At 45.0% G+C, this 18,977-nt stretch overlaps 2 protein-coding genes across 4 annotated transcripts; one reads left to right on the forward strand and one right to left on the reverse strand.

The window, feature by feature from the left end:
• Positions 1-1,275: 1,275 nt before the first annotated feature.
• On the reverse strand, positions 1,276-9,757 carry CCDC32 (coiled-coil domain containing 32). 3 transcript variants are annotated; one of them, XM_060147326.1, is made up of 4 exons: positions 9,621-9,757; positions 7,558-7,813; positions 4,716-4,872; positions 1,276-1,428 (listed from the first exon to the last, which is right to left on the reverse strand). In XM_060147326.1, exons 2-4 carry the CDS (start codon positions 7,799-7,801, stop codon positions 1,290-1,292), a joined length of 540 nt encoding a protein of 179 aa, XP_060003309.1. In that variant the 5' UTR covers positions 7,802-7,813; positions 9,621-9,757; the 3' UTR covers positions 1,276-1,289. The 3 variants fall into 3 exon arrangements, with proteins under 3 accessions (XP_060003309.1, XP_060003315.1, XP_060003321.1); XM_060147332.1 differs by having other exon boundaries at positions 7,558-7,808; positions 9,621-9,706; XM_060147338.1 differs by lacking the exon at positions 9,621-9,757 and adding an exon at positions 9,468-9,594.
• A 3,532-nt stretch (positions 9,758-13,289) lies between these two features.
• Positions 13,290-17,136, forward strand: RPUSD2 (RNA pseudouridine synthase domain containing 2). Its single transcript, XM_060147346.1, has 3 exons — positions 13,290-13,941; positions 15,207-15,503; positions 16,195-17,136. The coding sequence occupies exons 1-3, from the start codon at positions 13,315-13,317 to the stop codon at positions 16,927-16,929; spliced, it is 1,659 nt and encodes a 552-aa protein (XP_060003329.1). The 5' UTR covers positions 13,290-13,314; the 3' UTR covers positions 16,930-17,136.
• The last annotated feature ends 1,841 nt before the right edge of the window (positions 17,137-18,977 follow it).

The following is an 18,977-nucleotide window of genomic DNA, read 5'->3' on the forward strand; positions in this document are numbered from 1 at the left end:
AAAAGCAGTAAGAATAAAGCTAACACCAGTAGTCAATGGCAAAACAAAAAGGAAAACCCATCTGGAAATTACGACAAAAATATTCATATAATTAAGCAAGTATATAGAATCACCTGGTTGGTTCCCATCCTTTTGGACAAGGCAAAATTTCTCAGTCTACTTGATTTAGAAATGAGCAAATGTTCTCTGAAGGTTTTTATGGCCACCTGCTCATCATTAGGGATTTGGAACCTATTACCCAGAAAGAGGCTCCACTGGAGCCATGACCTCAGAATCCTACCCTCAGGGCACCGAGGTTTGGCTTGTCAGAGGGCACAAAAAACAGGAATCTGGCAAAAGTTACCAGCTCTCCTGCGTTGACATGCATTTGTGTTTACCTCCTGACTGCCTAGGAGTGTCTCTCTGAGAGGAATCAGGTTAATAGCACCACACACAGCTAGTCTGATGAGAAAAGTTTTATGTGGACAATACCAACTGAACAAGAACACCATAAACAAGGTAGGAAGCATAGGCTTAGCCAGGAAAGCTGCCGCAAGGAGTAGGCGTGGAATTATTCAGCAGTGGTTTCAAATACCAATACCATAAACACAAGTCTAATTTGGAACCTGGCTCTTTTTAAGTGCCAGAGGAAGTCAGGGGAGAAACCATGCATGAAATAAAAAATATACATGTATACACAGAAACACCTATATTTTCACACTTCCTTCGTTCATTTTCCCCACAAGAAACAAATCAGACGAAGGAAAAGCCCAGCCTCTTTTTCCTAAAGTCCCTATATTTATTATGGACTTGTTAGAGAAGCCTCAGATGGGTCTTGGATTCAAGGAAGCAGACTTCACTCTCTTCGGTGCCACGCATCCCTGACAATTTACCAAGGGAACGCTTGGAACACAGGTGGGACCATCCAGAAGAGGCGAGAAAAAATATGGCTCACTTAACTTATCCATTATACACAAGGGTATCAGTTTCTCCAAATACTTTCACACTTGGTCCTTCACTAGGTTCTCAGCAGACTTCTCACCTGCAGCAACAGAGCTCAGACAAGCTGTGAGACAGAGAGGAAGGCGGTATTTTGATCCAGCACCCACTGGGTCAGTCACTTTACCCAAGACAGTCACACGTGCCAGCCCCCAGCAAGTCCTCAGGGGCCCGCAGCTGCTTGCTTGGTGGAGTGGAAGGCTGGGCTTTTTCCCTCCCTAGATTTCTCCTTGCTGCTGCCGCTGCCGAGCTCTCTGCTGTTCCCTCTGGAACCAAGACAGCTGCTGGGCATGTGTGTGTGTGTGTGTAATTTATTGTTCCACTGCTGCTGGCTCGTCCCCGGGCGCTGGCTTCTCAACCTGCGACTCTGGAGGAATCAGATACTGGACCTCCTCCGTACTGATGGCTACTTTATCTGGCTGGAGCCACCTCTTGAAATGTTCCAAGGTGCTAGGAAAGAGCAGGAGAGAAGGGTGGCTGCATCAGACCTCACTGGTTAATTACTCAATGATTATCTCACTCAAAGACTGCCTTCCCGCCCACCACCAATTTCTTCCTATAATTGTTTTTCACTGCTAACGTGGGGAGCACAGATACTCCTCTGACAGCTGTGCATCCTGGCAGCTCTGTGGCATAATTTACCCCCTAGTGGGCACTTGGGCGACAAGCAGCACCAGGCCGCCTTCAAATGAATGCAGAGTCTCTGAAGGCTTGATGAGAACAGCTAAAGAGCTTATGCCTCAGTCCCGTCTTTTTTTCCTCAAAACTGGAGAGAAGAGAAATCGTCAAGGGGAGGAAACATTCAAATAAATACCAAATTATTAGTGAGGCAGAAACCTGAGCATCTTGAAATCTCTTATACCTGAGGTAGTCTGAGGCTTAATTATACTTACAGCACTTAGTTGTACTAAACACGATTTTTCGTGTGTTTTTGTTTGTTTAGTTCTTTCTACAGCAAGATGCCAAGGTGGAAACATCTGAGTAGCAATGTCCCCCACAAAGGAATGCCACTATGCCAGGGGGCTCTTTTTTGTTTGGATCTGTGGGGAGGGGGAAGTGTCCCCCTCCCACCTTCCTCGAGTACCCAGGATATCTCCACCCTAAAGCTATTAGACATTCACGGTAAATTGCAAATGACTAGGAATAATATAAACCTCATTCTGTGCTCTTCAATAGCAAAAAATCGTAAGCCAAGAAATAAGGCCATAACCAGCAGATTTTAGACACCTAAAATGAGGGAATCATGTTGTGGACAGTAGGATTTCCCAGCCCATTGCTCCCTTGCCAAAAGCATGCCATAAGGAGGGTCACACATCTGGCCTTCACATACGTGAAGAACCACACAATTCCACTACAAAACGGACTGTGTTTAAAACATAAACTTTGAAGTTTGAAACCAAATGCACGTCTACTGTTTCCTGGCGCTTGTTCTGAACACTGATAGAAAGAAGCATTCCCACAGATGTAGGCTCAGGGCAACAGGTGCCCACAGCTCAACAGGTGCCCATAGCTCAGGGGACTAAGGTGCTATGTGGGCATTTAATCTTCATCTACCATACTTTTCAAAAATTGTTTCAATTATTTCTATAAGGAAGGGAAACCCACATTATTTTAGGTATTAATAAATACACAGAAACATAAACTTGAGTCTTGGTGCTGATCTAATTTCTGAGAAGAATTACTATTTGAGAATTATGCAGGAGAAAGTTGTCTTTTCTTCTCAGAACTGGAGAGGAAGGAAATATTGAAGAGGAGAGAATATAATACCAAATTATTAGTGGCTCAGAAATCTGTGCATCTTCATCTTTTGTGTTTGGGGCAGTTTAAGGCTCAACTGGGAAAAGAAAAGAGTAAAATGTATATTATTTTCTGAACCCTCAGAGGGAAGCTGACCTGACCTTAGATGCCACACTGATTTCTGAAGGATCTGGGGGCACGCTGATGCAATATTTGAGATAATGTAAGTGAAAATACTTTGCAAATTAAAAAATAAAATGTAACCATGAAGTTCTATTCACATACTGTCCATGATTTCAGCAGCAGTATCTTCATCTGATACCATGGGACTCTCAAAATCAGTGTTAATGCTATGATGTAAACTTAGGTTAAGTCATATTCCCCTAAGACCTTGTGTTAAAATTCAGGTTTTTATTTCCCTCACTGATTTTCATTTTGAATAATTTCTTACTGAATTTTAAAATTCTGTTAGGAAGAATAATATTAAGAAGAGCTAACACACAGTACTGACCCTGTGCCAGGCACTGTTCTAAGTGCTTTATACATAGTAACTCATTTAATGCTCGTAACAACCCTATAAGGTAAGAGGTACTACTCCTGCTTTACAGAGCAGGAAGCTGAGGCACACACAGGTTACTCACCCAGAAACATACAACCAGTAAGTGGCAGAGCTCCTATCCCCAGTGTGTCAAGCACCATCCTGCTTTTTGTGGCAGAATGCCCTCTCCTCCTTTCTGCATCCAGCCCATCTGCAGATACTTTTCTCCTTTGGTACAAAACTAGACCCCAGAGGGAGCTCAATGGTCTTTCAACTCCTAAAGCACGTTGTCACTTCCACTCATCTGGCTCTTTTCTTATGCTGCCTCGTTTTGTTAGGTATGTCTACATATATATTTGTCAGCTCTCCCCACCTAGTTCTGAGGACCAAAAAAAGGCTCTAAAACGTCCTTACATCTCCCCTCCATGCCTACGACATCAAGCACAGTGCCTGCATAGTAGATTAAGAAATTCATTCATCTGGTCTACACAAATTTGAGTGTCCACTCAAATTTGACAGAAATATGACAGAAACTCTGTAAGGCAGTGGAGATTGATAGGTAAGAAGACTTGGTTCCAGTTGTTGATTGATTACTACTTTCTCAAGCACAGTGTGTACTTAAAAATGAAGACAATAGTTTATTCTCAACTCTGTTCAACCTGTGATCAAGATGTAGGTGGGGGGGGGCTTCCCTGGTGGCACAGTGGTTAACAATCCGCCTGCCAACGCAGGGTACACGAGTTCGAGCCCTGGTCTGGGGAGATCCCACATGCCGCGGAGCAACTAAGCCCATGAGCCACAACTACTGAGCCTGCGCTCTAGAGCATGCGAGCCACAACTACTGAGCCCGCGTGCCACAACTACTGAAGCCTGTGCACCTAGAGCCTGTGCTCTGCAACAAGAGAAGCCACCGCAATGAGAGTCCGTGCACGGCAACAAAGAGTAGCCCCTGCTCGCCACAACTAGATAAAGCCTGCACGCAGCAATGAAGACCCAACGCAGCCAAAAGAAAAAAAAAGATGTAGGTGGGGAATTTGCTTTTTGGCAAAAATACTCATTCCCCAGGCTTCCCTGGTGGCGCAGTGGTTGAGAGTCCGCCTGCCGATTCAGGGTACACGGGTTCGTGCCCTGGTCTGGGAGGATCCCACATGCCGCGGAGCGGCTGGGCCCATGAGCCATGGCCACTGAGCCTGCGCATCCGGAGCCTGTGCTCCACAGTGGGAGAGGCCACAACAGAGAGAGGCCCGCGTACCGCAAAAAAAAAAAAACTCATTCCCAAAAATCTGCCACTGGACTAAGCAAATAAAGCAACCTTACAAAGGATGATTTTAGCTCAGAAAAGCTGATGTTGATATCAACTTATATCTGGACTCAGATGTCGCTCTCCCTGACTTCTTTAGAGGAAGAGAAATGCTTTCAGTGAAACAGACCGTCACCTGGAGCTGGACTGAGAATCAATTACCTCTCATCAGAATCAAGTCCATCCACAAAGAATTCTGATGCTAACTTCTCCTGGAGGAACCGATCCCAGCATTCCTTCTTTGCTTGGGCCAGGGTACGAAGCATGTCCTTGGAAGTCACTTCCTGATGTAAACCTTTGATTCTTCTCAGTTTCTTCTCTAAAGAGAGAGGAAGTTGAACTTAACAAGGAAAGTGAGTATGAAACAAAACTAATCTAAAATGCAAAATGCCAGACTTCCCTCGAGGTCCAGTGGTTGAGACTCTGCGCTTCCACTGCAGGGGGCACGGGTTCAATCCCTGGTTGGGGAACCAGGATTCCACATGCCACACAGTGCGGCCAAAACAAAACAAAGCAAAAATGCAAAATGTCAACTTAAAAATTCTCTCACTGATGAGTACAAGCACACTCCCTGAAAAAGAGCTCATTTTTTTAAGGAGGACAAACGTACATTTTTCTTTTTCCATCCCAATGCCTTCTCTCTGCATTGTACCAAATAACTGTTAAACTGTTTAACCCCAGAAAAAGAGTTTATAGGTTCTCATAAATAAATTGATGGCACGGTTTCTTTGAAATCACAGAAGCCCAGCAGGTATCTCTCTAAGAAATGCTTGTTTTCCCTGGCTTGACATGTGTATGCTATTTTCTTTTTTCAACTCCTGAAAATAGTCTCTCGGAGGAGTAAATGGCTTTTTTTGTTACAGTCTCATAAAGTGGTTTCCAAACCTCATGAGAAAGAATTAGATAAAGTGAAGAGAGTTTCGTTGGTTCATTAGACACAAAAATTGACTTGATGAGAACTCAATAATAAGAGACCTTTAAGATCTCTATGTGTGATTAAGTTCTTGATTAAGGAAAAGGAATCTCCCAATGTTTTTTTTGAAGGTTGTTCTGCTTGTGGCCTGGATGTTGGAGCCTAACAAAAACATCTTGTAATCCCTGTGAGAGTGATCCATTATGGCTTCCTGGTGATACATGTTTAGTTACTCTTCTTTGCATTTTAAGTATAACTGATGAACAGATAGCCCCTTTAAAAGAATACAAGTAAGGGTATCACCATTTGCCTTCTGCCTTAATTTAGTCTTGCCTCTAACTATAATAAATAGGTAAATGATGACTTTCTGGAGGGGAGGGGTGGACATCAAGCCCACCAATAGAAACTTTATGATTTGCAATCTTGTTTTCATTTCTAAACAAGCCGCATCAGCTGGAACCCACTGATCAAAACAAACACCTTTTGTTGCTACAAGTTACCACCAAAAGCTCACCCATGGAAAAAAAAAAAACAAAACTACAGTTGATAAATGTTAAATATTTGAGGAGTTTTTTTCTCCTGGAGGATGGGTAAAGGATTATGTATATCTCAGGTTGAACTGGCTAAAAGTTTTTAATTGTTGCTCTTAGTGGATTCTCTGATATAAGTTTATTTGGCAATAAAAACAATCTTTATGTTGTCAGGCCTTGATTGTCAAGGTGGGAGGTAGTCTTTTGGGCTGGAAAAGGTCTTCCCCTTTCTGAGGGTGCTGAGTCCCTGATCAGATGTGATCAGGCAGAAATAGGTGCCTTGCATTCTCCAAACCCGCTTGCCATTATCTTCCAGACTCTGCCAAAGGCAACAGGAATCCCTCTTATTTTCTTCAGGGGAGGACATTTTAATCATCATCTTAACTGAGTTTAGAAAAGATCCGTGGAGTTTTAACTTTCTGAACCAGTCTTCACCAATCAAAAACATCACTGAATCCATGAAAGTTTCTTATATGCCCTGGGCACAGAGCACCAACAAGCCGAAGGATCTGGTTCTTCAGCTTCCTAAGACTGTGGCTTCTTCTATCATCATTAAGCAGATATTCTGACTACAACAGAATTGGTAACCTCCTCGGCCACTGCTGCAAGTATTACTACACTATCTCTGGTGGCTTCCCAACAAATTTCATGTTACACCCTCATCTTTCTCATTAGCCATCATTCCACCTGTGTTTTTCTCATATTTTTTTCCTCCAGTACATCATTAACCAAATTCCTTCTATTTTTCCAAGAAATTTCTTAGCAATCATGTAAACTCTATTCTGACTCTTCTTTCTGTCCTTCCTCAAATGCTTCTTCTTCCTGAATTGCCTTTCCTTCCTCAAATAATTATTCTCAGGTTTGGTTTTGTGACATATTGATGCGTCTCATGGATGTCTAATAATAAAGGTTAACTCAATTCTGAAGATTGGCGATCACTGCCCAAGACTGATATTTGTCTTTCCCCTAGCACGGGATAATCTGAATCTCTTTCCTGTGTTAGGAGTCTCTCTAAATACTTAAGGAAGGCCACAGGACAGGGCAGTGAAGATGTGTTCAGGAAATATTTAAAAACTAAAATGGCTAACAAGAGGCAGAATGAATTTTATGTCAATATACTCCCATCCCAACCATCAATCTATTAAATCTATTTCTCAAACTGTAGCATCATAAATCCACATGTAGCTCTGGGACCATGACCTTCTTCTTTCAGGATGCATAAGGTATGACACTTTGGGGTTATCTGAATACATGGGCCACCAAGAGTGAACAAGAGTGTCCTACAGAATGCCAATAAATAAAGCAGAATTGAGATGAAACAGTCAGAGGCAGGAGATGACAAAGACTGTTAAGGGATGTACAAGGAAAAGGGGGCTCCTTCCCAACAACCAACCTGAAACACCCCCTAGAATTACATCTGACAGATACATGTGGTAAGGACAAAAAAACAAACAAAAAAACAGAGAACAGAAAACCAGGTTTGATGTAACAGAACTTCAACATGCTTCCTTAAAACCACCAGCTTCTGATTAAAAAATTAAAAAAAAGCCATCTAACTTACCTAGAGATGCTAAATACACTTCTGAATCCTGCAGGGGAGCCCAAGGCTTTACAGTTGGCTGCACAGCAAAGTCTGGGGCCTCCCTCTGGCCTGTGCCTGCAGGGTAAGAATCCATAAAGGAGTCTGAGAAAGCATTGCTGGTACTATCCTCTTGGTCAGGATGTGGCAGACAGGAACAGATTTCAGCCCAAAGATCCGGGCCAGGTCTTGTAGTTGTAGAGTCAACGTTCTCAAACATTTTCATTTGGAATCTGAGCTGAAAAAACAGAAGCTCAAGTGAATAAGGACTGACTTAGGAAGGAAGGTAATAGCCTTTTATCAAGTTTCTCTTAACAAAATTTAAAATGTCTTCTATTACATTCCTATGTTATAGAGAAAAAGATGACAAAAGGGTAATTAGGTTCCTCTTCTGGCTCTGCACTCAGGTTGTTTTCATAATGAAGTTTGTCTTTTAAAATGGAATTTCTTTTTTTATTAATTAATTAATTTTTGGCTGTGTTGGGTCTTCGTTGCTGCACGTGGGCTTTCTCTAGTTGCGGCAAGCGGGGGCTATGCTTCGTTGCAGTGCGCGGGCTTCTCATTGCAGTGGCTTCTCTTGTGGAGCACGGGCTCTGGGCACGTGGGCTTCAGTGGTTATGACACGTGGGCTCAGTAGTTGTGGCTGGTGGGCTCTAGAGCACAGGCTCAGTAGTTGTGGCGCACAGGCTTAGTTGCTCCGCAGCATGTGGGATCTTCCTGGACCTGGGCTCGAACCTGTGTCCCCTGCATTGGCAGGCAGATTCTTAACCTCTGCGCCACCAGGGAAGTCCCTTAAAATGGAATTTCTATAAGCCAGACACAAAAGGACAAATATTGAATGATTCCACTTATATGAGGTCTATGCAGTCAAACTCATAGAGACAGAAAATAGAATGGTGGTTGGAGGCGGGGATGGTAATGGGAGTTACTGTTTAATGGGTACAGAGTTTCGGTTTGGGAAGTTCTAGAAATAGATGGTCGGAATGGTTGTACAATAATGTGAATGCCACTTAACAGTACATCTATAAATGGTTAAAATGGTAAAATTTATGTTATGGATGTTTTAACACATATACGCACACACACACAGAGGAATTTCTAGGACATTTCCAGTGAGGACAACCATTCTGCACTTTTCTCCAAAGATCTCCAAAATGCAACCACTCTGTCCTCAGCCAATTAAATTCTGTTTTCAATAGGATACAGACTAAAGGCCCTGCACAGTTCCATATACAGTACACCAGGATAATATAAATGCTGCTTGGTGAAAACTGTCGGAGAGCACTGTCATATGCAAGACTCATGTGCTCATTACATGGTGACGCTGGGCTATACGGCTCGTGTTCTTATTTTAATAGAAAAATGGAAAGACAGACATTGTCATCATTTTACAGATGAAAAAACTGAGGATCATGAGGGTAACTTGTCAAAGGCACATTACTGATACAGAGTGAATCCCTGATTGGAAACCAGACCTGTGACGCTCCAAAAGCCATGTTTTTACCCATTACCACTCTGCCTGTTTGGGACTCTATACTGAAAGTAGCCTGAGCAGAGCTAAGTGGGTAGGGCTACCCACAAAGCCCGGGGGCTTTCGTAACTATCTAATCTAATAGGATGAATTGACACCTTCTTACAGGAGGGACCTTTGAGATTAGGAAGGCTGCCTGGGAAAAGGTCTGAATAATTCCAGGAGAGAGCGCCCAGCCTGCGCAATGGCCCGGAAGTAAAAGGGCCAGATATGTGACGGAGTCCCTGTATGAACTGATGCCAAGGGTCACAATGAGGCTCCACCCCTATACCGAAGTCGTTTGAACCCACCCACACCAAAACTTTGCCAGCATCAGAGCCCTGGTCCCCTGGTCCCCCGGTCCCCCGCAGGAAGTCCATACCAGCGCGGAAAACCCTGATGTCCAGATCTCGGGCCTCAGTCGCTCAGGCCTCAAGGACTGGCTAGGAGGGACGACTGAGGCCCCGAGGCACCTCTGTGGTATCTCGGAGCCGGGGATACAAAACGCTGGGCACCCCCGCGCCTCTCCACCTACCGCAACCGCCGGCCCCGCAGCCCGCAAACGCTCAGCTCAGTTCAGTCGCTGGCAGCCTGGGAGAAATAGGGAGGCGGAGTTTCCAGGTGACGGATCCCTGGAGTCCTCCAACCACCTCCCAAACTGGCGATGTTCTGTGCGTCAATTGGTCGAGTGGAGCTCAGCAGGGTAAGGAAGCGAGAAGCAGAGGGCTAGGAAACGATGGGCGGGACTGTTGTTGCCTGGAAACGGTGGAGAACACGCCCTGGGCCCCAGTCTTCCCAAGGGCCAGGTAGATTCGGCTCATAACAAGTGCGTTACAGCCGCGCGGACGGCGCTTTCCACGTGGTTCCTGCTCAGATAGGGAAGCCCAGTTTCCAAGGCCTTGACTTTTCTTGGTTACCTGAGCAAGTTAATCTCCTCGGCAGTTCTCTGGGCTGCTGTTTGTCCCCGAAAATTTCAGCCCTTCGATACGCAAATTAGAGGACTTCTGCTCCTCGAATGGGGTTGGAAGCGATTACTTTACTTACTCTCACAGGAGATCCAGGTCCCGTTCACCAAGTTATGTAGCTTTCCCACATTCATTTAGTCAATAGACATAAGTCTCATGCTGTGTTCGAGGCATTGTGTTAAGCGGGAATTCAAGACAGGTAAGACTTGGTATGGGTCCCAGCCTTAAAGCTTAGGAGGAAGCGCCATGGAGACAGACAAGTTTACAAATAACATCAAAGAGTTATAGAGGATATGACGGAAGTGTGGCCAGAGTACATAAAGGAGAGAGTGGTCATGGGAAATGTGTGTCAGAAACTCTTTTTTTTTTTTAAAGGAGATGACCTTTGATATCCTTCAGGGGTTATCCGTTCGCTGAGATGCAACCCTCCCAACCTGATCCCCAATTTCCAGGGCAGGTTACTGTCTCGCAAAAGACACATGTGAAGAAAGACATCAGCCAACCATCTGTAGAAGTAGCTTGACTGAGGGTATAATCTCTAGATGTGTCCAAAGCCAATCAATGTGGCTATGGTGGTAATAACTACCACCATGTGAAAGGGAACTACAAGGTACTCTGTTACATTTATAACCATTCTTAGAATATGCAAACAGAAGGAAGTGGAAAGCAAGAAGGTTAGAAAACAAAGGAGCAAATAATAGGCAAGATTTTGGCAGTGCTTATTCACAGGGAATATATGAGGATGGGCGGATCCACAGAGTCCTCCAACTGCCACCCGACCTGGTGACACGAATCTGGTAGCATCTGATTCATAGAAAGGGTCACTGTCATAGATTTATGGGTGCTTCATTGAGCTGCTCCATGGCCTTTCAACTCACTTATGAAGTTTTCTCTAATTTCCTGCTCACCAAAAAAACCTCTTGATTTCATATTTGGCCTCTTACATATCTTGATACGAGGATGAGGGTGCCTTTAACAGTAGGCACAAACAGTGGCTGGTATAAAATTGAATACACCTTTTAACTTAAAATTACAGTTGTAAATTAAAAAACGGTCACCCTTAGCGATTCATCTGTGTCCTTTGAGTTTAATTAGTGTGTGCACTGAATAAATCCAAACCAGATCCTGGACTTGCAAAGCTGAAACCATAAGCCCTGGTGATCTCCCCCTCCCCAAGGACTGTTCACACTGGGAAGCCACATGAGGGCAGTCAGCATCCCTCTATCTTAGTCTCTGCTTTAACCACAATGTGATTAGCACAAATATGTTTTATATTTGTTTCCTCAACCAGCCTAGGCCTTCACTGAGGTCAGGAACCATGTCTTTCTTACCTCTGTATCTCTAGAGCCAAGTGATGCTTGGCAAATGTTCAAAACTTGTTTGGTGTCTGAATGTTTAAATTAGAACCCTCATGGTCAAAGACCACACTGAATTGGAGCTAGACCTTGTGATTCACTCTTCAGTCCCTTCTCCAAGTTGCAACCAGGGTAATCTTTTTGAAATGGAGATTAGATCATGTCACTCACACACACACACACACACACACACACACACACACACACACACACACACACACACACACACACACACACACACACACACACACACACCAGAAACTCTTTCCCATTGCTCTTAAATTAAAGACTTAAATCCTTATCACAGTAAGTTAGGTGGAGTTCTTAGTTCAAACTATAGAGCTCATTCTAGCCGTTTAAGCAGTAAAAGGAATTAATTAAAGCTGCTCTGTACAATAAAATTTCTGTGATGATAGAAATGTTCTGTATTTGAGCTGTCCAATAAGGTATCCACTAGCTTCATGTGATTATTGAGCACTTGAGATGCAGTTTCTGTAACTGAAGGACTGAATTAAAATTTTTTTTCATTTTAATTAATTTAAATAGCCACAGGTGGCTAATGGCTATTCTATTGTACACCACAGTATTAAAGGATATTAAGTAGTTCACAGGATCTCAAGATGGACCAAAGAGTCAGACTTGGGGTCTATACCCACTGAGTAAACCTCAGTGTCCAAACCTCACTGAGGGACTTCTCAGGGAGCACCCCAATGCCATTGAACATAGACACTGCAGCTGGGCACTGGACACAAGAACTTCCCCCACTCTTAGTCCCCCAAATCAGATACCTCCAATGCTATCTTGTCAGACATGTATTCCACACTGTGCCTGCTTCCTCTGCTATATGCCTCTGAACCAAAGGTTCTGCCTGATCAAAGGAGCCCAGGTGATGGATGCCCAAGTTGCAAGGGAGGCTGGGAAGGCCAGTTTCTGAATTCCACCTCTTGGAGGCAGTACTTAATGTGGGAAATTCTCCACACAAGAGTGTTGAGAAGATGCTGGATGTCCAAAGGGTACGACAAAAATCTACTTTGCATGGTCTATAAAAGTCCTTTTCAAACTTTAATATGCAGACAGATGATCTGAGGATCTTATTAAAATGCAGGTTCTCACTCAGCTGATCTGGAGGGAAGGAGGAAAAAGATTCTGCGGTTCCAGCAGATGTTGCCCATGTTGCTAATCCACAGACCACATTTTGAGTATTTAAAAAAAAAACGTTATTGAAATATAATTCACATTCCATACAATTCACCCTTTTGTCATGTGGCTGGTTCTCAGAGGCCTTGCCTTCTCTTGATTTGGATGTTTCTGAGCCTGTTCTCCGGCTCTCTTGTGAATCCTATGAGGCACTAATATCCTTTCAATAATTCCGTCTCTTATGAAGTTAACAGAAGTTGGTTTCAGTACTTTGCATTTAAGAACTCTGACAAATACATCTTCTGATCCACTTGGAGTTTTAATCTCAGGACACGAGCATATGGGAGGCAAATGGGAGATCTCTAGTCCTCATGCTCTTAGGGAGCAGGACAAGTGTAAAAACATTGCTTCTGAGATGTGTGTGCTTAATTACATATATAACAGCTTTATTGAGTTATATAAGTCACAAAATATACCCTTTAAAGTATACAACACAGTGCTTCTTGGATATTCAGAGTTTAGCAATCCTCATTTTGTTTTGTTTTGTTTTAAAATAACTTTCAAGAGTCTTTCCAGACTCAGGGGACGTCGAGCATATCTACATGGAATCTACACTTAATGAATCATTCTCACAGCCTCTCAACTCAACTCATTCTGCTCACTCCTTCACTCCTATTCTTAACGCAGTCCCGCCTCGGCACTAGGCCTCACTGATTGGTTGGTGCCGAGTGACGTCATCAGAGCGCGACATGGCCGCCGAGGTTGGGTGGTCATGTGGCTGGGCGGCCGCGTGTGGCTCCAGGTTTTTGGGCAAGTGTGCTTCAACCTCCGGCGTCTCACCTTTGACAGGACTTGGGGTGGCCGTAGGGGCCCCATGGCGGAAACACTTTCGACCAGGGCCGAGGCAGCTAGCGGGCTGGGGGCTCCGGCTCAGCAAAATGGAGATGCGGGTGGCTACGCGAGGGGTGAGCAGCCCCCAGGGCGCCCGGAGCCAGCGGGCCCAGGAGTGGAGCCGGCCCCGGGGGACGCGACGCAGGCCGCAGGGAGCGGGGAGCAGGCCGCGACTGCAGGCCCGGGCCCCGGCAAGCGGAAGAAGCGGCGGGGAGCAACCGGGGAGCGCGTCGTGCCGCCCCCGAAGAAGCGGCGGGCAGGCGTTAGCTTCGGCGATGAACACTTTGCCGAGACCAGCTACTACTTTGACGGCGGCCTGCGCAAGGTGCGGCCCTATTACTTTGACTTCCAAACTTACTGCAAAGGCCGCTGGGTGGGCCACAGCTTGCTGCACGTCTTCAGCACCGAGTTCCGAGCCCAGCCTCTTGCCTACTACGAAGCCGCGGTCAGAGCAGGGCGCCTGCACCTCAACGAGGAGCCAGTACAGGACCTCAGCGTTGTGCTCAAGGTGGAGTCCGCAGGGGGCCTGCCCAAAAGGGGGCAGGGTTTTATTTCATAGTTACTAGGGCATAGGTACTGGAGTAAAATCGGGGTAATTCTGAAGCGTTCTCATTTTCACTTGGAACACTCTTTTAGCGCCCCATCTCCGCAGGTAGACAGCCTGTATGCTTAAAAACTCAGCCCACTTATCCCCTCCATCAAGGCGTCTTCGGTGTTTCCAAGGGACAGAAGTTGTAATTCTCATAGCTCCTTTTACGCACTGTCTTGTGGCACTGGTGCTTATGACTTTCTACCTTGCGTTGTAGATCTCTATACAAATAGTAATAACCGAGACTATCATTTATATCTCCTGACTGTGTGCTGGGCACAGAGTTAAGCATTAAGTACTTTAACATTTAATTCTAATGACAAACTTGTGGAGTAGATACTGCCACCTCATTTTACCTGTGAGGAAGCTGAGAAAACTAAGGTAAACCTCACAGAGGTAAGGTAACAGTGCCACTTCCAACGCCTGTGTCCTTATAACTTCTGCTTAAATTATTTATCACAGAGCCTGATAAGATAGAATTATGAAATGACAGAGATTGAGACTAGAATTGTCTAGCCCAGTGCTTTGACTCTTTAAAATTCCATCACAGCTGAGGTACCAGACACCCTTGTTATTAACACTGCCTCACCATAGTTGTGAGGGGATGCAAGGCATTTGGAGAGTGAGTGGTTTGAATCCTCTCTCCCATCCCAGTTTTGAGAAGCAGAGGTCTGGACTGACCCTCACATTTTACAGATGAAGAAACTGAGGCCTGGAGAAGTGAAGTGACTTTCCTTAGAGCATACAGTAGGCCTATAGCAAATCCAGGTGTAGAGCCCAAATCTCTGGACTTAGAGCTTGGTGTTTGTTCAAGGTCACAATAAGTGATGATTTATGGAGGTTTTTTTCCTTTATTTTAGAAAAATTTACTTTTCGAATATAACTTTGTGGTAGAGAAAATAAGAATAAGCAGAATAACAACAAAAATCCATACTCTTACCACCCAGGGATATCACCGTTAACATTTTGTGTATATCCTATGAGTTTTTCAATGTCTGCTATCTACCTGTATGTCTGTGTTTTTGCAAAGTGAGACTACACTATGCACACTGCTTTTTCTGTTTAAGGATGTACTGTGACCATTCTTCCATGTCAGTAAGGAAGAGGGGAGGAAGCTGTGTGTGCTGCTGACTGATTATAGGTGGCTGGACCCTGGACTGACTGGTTGCCTATGTCATTGGCAGGACAATGACTTCTTACGGAACACAGTGCACAGGCATGAGCCACCAGTTACAGCAGAACCCGTCCGCCTGCTAGCAGAGAACGAAGATGTGGTGGTTGTAGACAAGCCTTCTTCCATTCCTGTCCACCCCTGTGGCCGCTTCCGACACAACACGGTCATCTTCATCCTGGGCAAGGAGCACCAACTCAAGGAGCTACACCCATTGCATCGGCTTGACCGCCTTACCTCTGGGGTCCTTATGTTTGCCAAGACAGCAGCCGTCTCGGAGAGAATTCATGAACAGGTTCGGGACCGGCAGGTGAGCCAAGCTTTTGCCTCCTGCAGGCCACCTTCTGACCTCATGAATGCTCTGTGTTGAAAGGGTGTCACTGAGTTCTAGATCTGAAGTGAGCCTTCGTGTTTATCTGGTCATGCCGCCTATCTTCAGGAAGGTCAACACCTAAAGTGCCGGAGACAGGTTATTATCTCTCATGTTTCAAAAGATCTTTAGAGATGGCATATACTGCCTCTCAGTAATATGCTGTTTTGAAGATTTAAAGTGCTGACAGGCTGAGCAGGGTTTTTAAGACTGTGGTGAGAATCTACTTGGTGGGAAGAATTCTGGATGGCGTTGGAAGATGCTTGGGTAGAAGAGTTAAATGGTGGTGATTGTGGTCTTGAGACTTGTAATTCTGGATCTGATTGTAATATATTTATTGTTTACTGTATACCAAGCTCCAGTACCAAGTACGTTAGAGCCCAGCTGACTGAATCCGTATAACAGCCCTGTTGGTGTAAATGCTTTTCTAATCAAACATTTTCCAGACAAGTTAATGGGATTTAAAGAGGCTAAGTAAGTAATGTGCCTAGGATTGCGCAACTGGCAAATGGTGGAGCTGGGGTTTGAATCCTTTTCTGTCTGACACAGGTCCATTGTCCTCACTGCAGAGGGTTTGGGCTTCATGCGTTTAGGCTTTGTGCTGACTTTCTCCCTCTCCCCTCCTGTGTAGCTGGAGAAGGAGTACGTGTGCCGGGTGGAGGGGGAGTTCCCTGCCGAGGAAGTAACCTGCAAGGAACCCATCTTGGTGGTGTCCTACAAGGTAGGGGTATGCCGTGTAGATCCTCGGGGCAAGCCCTGTGAGACAGTGTTCCAGAGACTGAGCTACAATGGCCACTCCAGTGTGGTACGGTGCCGGCCACTCACAGGCCGCACCCACCAGATCCGAGTCCACCTCCAGTTCCTGGGTCACCCCATCCTCAATGACCCCATCTACAACTCAATCGCCTGGGGCCCCTCCCGAGGCCGAGGCGGCCACATTCCAAAGACAGATGAGGAACTACTGCGGGACCTTGTGGCAGAGCACCAGGCCAAACAGAGTCTGGATGTGCTAGATCTCTGTGAGGGTGACCTGCCTCCAGGACTCCCAGACTCTACAGCCCCTTCCTCAGAGCTGGGCAAAGACTGCCTAGGAGAGTTGGCTGCATCTGCCCAGAAGATGGATGGAGCAGTTGAGGCAGGCCCTCAGGATCTGGACACAGTGCCCTTGGCATCAGGGAAGGCAACGGAAATCGATGTCGTGGATCAAGAGACAGACCCACTCTGTGCAGAGTGCCGGCTAGTGCGACAGGACCCCTTGCCGCAGGACCTTGTGATGTTCCTGCATGCCCTGTGCTATAAAGGGCCAGACTTCGAGTACTTTTCACCCATGCCTGCCTGGGCACAGGATGACTGGCAAGAGGACTGAGGGCTGTGGCCAATGGAGGGATTACTTCTCGGACTGGAACGGGGATGGGCCATGAAGTAGGAGTTGACCACATGGGGTGGTACTCAGACTTTCTCAGGGGTGAGGTTGGGCTCTTAAAGGACCTGCTCATACTTGCTACCTCCTTCCTTCTCCCTCCAGCTAGAGTTTGGGGACTTTTTGGTTTGTAAAATAGATCTCTTTTTCTAATACCTTGTGTGTCTGGTTTTCTTACTAGTCTTTTTGGTTTTTTAATTGAGGTAGAGTTCACATAACACAATTACCATTCTAAGATATACAGTTTAGCGGTGTTTCATACATTCACAGTGATGTGCAGCCATAACCTCTTAATTAGTTCCAAAACATTTTCATCACCCAAAAGGAAACCCGTACTCTTTAAATAGGTAATCCCCATTTCCTCTTCCTCCTAGCCCCTGATTCCATTCGTCAACCTTCTGTCTCTATGGATTTGCCTATTCTGGACATTTTTTACAAATGGAATCACATAATATGTGACCTTTTGTGTCTGTCATCTTTTGTTTAGCATAGTGTTTTCAGGGTTCATCCCGTTTTGTTTTTTTGGCCACGCCATGTGACATGTGGGATCCTAGTTCCCTGACCAGGGATCAAACCCGCGCCCCCGGCATTTGAAGCACGGAGTCAACCATTGGACCGCCAGGGAAGTTCCCTGAGTTCATCCAATTTATACATGCATCAGTACTTCATTCCTGTCTATGGCTGAATAATGTTCCATTGCATGGTTATAAACCACATTTTGTATATCCCTTCATCGGTTGACGGACATTGGGTTGTTTCCACCTTTTGACGGTTGTGAATAGTGCTGCTATGAACATTTGTATACAAATTTTTGTTTGAATACATGTTTTCTGTTCTTTCAAGTACATACCAAGGAGTGGAATTGCTGGGTCATATGGTAATTCTGTGTTTAATTTTGGGGGAAATCACCAAACTTTCCCACAGCAGCTGAACCATTTTACATTCCCACGGGCAATGCACAAGGGTTCCAGTTTCTCTCCATTCTCACCAACACTTGTTATTTTCCATTGTTTTGATTATAGTCATTCTAGTGGGATTGAAGTATTATCTCATTGTGGTGTTTTTTTGTTTTTTTGGTTTTTTTTGCGGTACGCGGGCCTCTCACTGTTGTGGCCTCTCCTGTTGCGGAGCACAGGCTCTGGACGCGCAGGCTCAGCGGCCATGGGTCACGGGCCCAGCTGCTCCGTGGCATGTGAGATCTTCCCAGACCGGGACACTAAGCCGTGTCCCTTGCATTGGCAGGCGGACTCTCAACCACTGCGCCACCAGGGAAGCCCTCTCATTGTGGTTTTGATTTGCATTTCCCTTGTAACTAATAATGTTAAACATCTTTTCATGTGCTTGTTGGACATTTGTGTATCTTCTTTGCAGAAATGTCTATTCAAATCTTTTGCCCATTTTTAATTCAGATTGGCTTGTTTTTGAGTTATAAGAGTTTTTATGTATTCTGGATATAAGACCCTTAAAAGATACATGATTTGCAGATATTTTCTCCCATTCTGTAGGTTGTCTTTTCACTTTATTGGCAGTGTCCTGTGATTCACAAAACTTTTATTTATTATTTATAATGGTAAGAACACTTAACATGAGATCTACACTTAACAAATTTCAGTGTGTACAATACGATATTGTTAACTGTAGGCATGGTGTGGTACAGCATCTCTGAAACTTAAGTATCTTGCGTAACTGAAACTTTATACTTGTTGAATAGCAGTTCCCCATGTCCCCCTGTCCCCAATCCCTGGCATCATCATTCTACTCTCTGCTTCTATGTGTTTAACTATTTTAGATACCAGGAAAGAAAAACTCATTTTCCTTTACTCACAGAATACTCTACTTCAAATATGTGGTGGTTTCCCCACATCAAGCAATTCTCTGACACAAGCTGAGTGTCCTACACTGTAACTCATCTCTGACACCATCTACCTGGAGATAGGGTCAGATGCCACAAGTTAAGGACTTGGTCCCACAAGACTTGCCCCAACTTCAAATGC

Source organism: Lagenorhynchus albirostris, chromosome 1 (genome assembly GCF_949774975.1).
Source record: "Lagenorhynchus albirostris chromosome 1, mLagAlb1.1, whole genome shotgun sequence".
NCBI lineage: Eukaryota > Metazoa > Chordata > Mammalia > Artiodactyla > Delphinidae > Lagenorhynchus > Lagenorhynchus albirostris.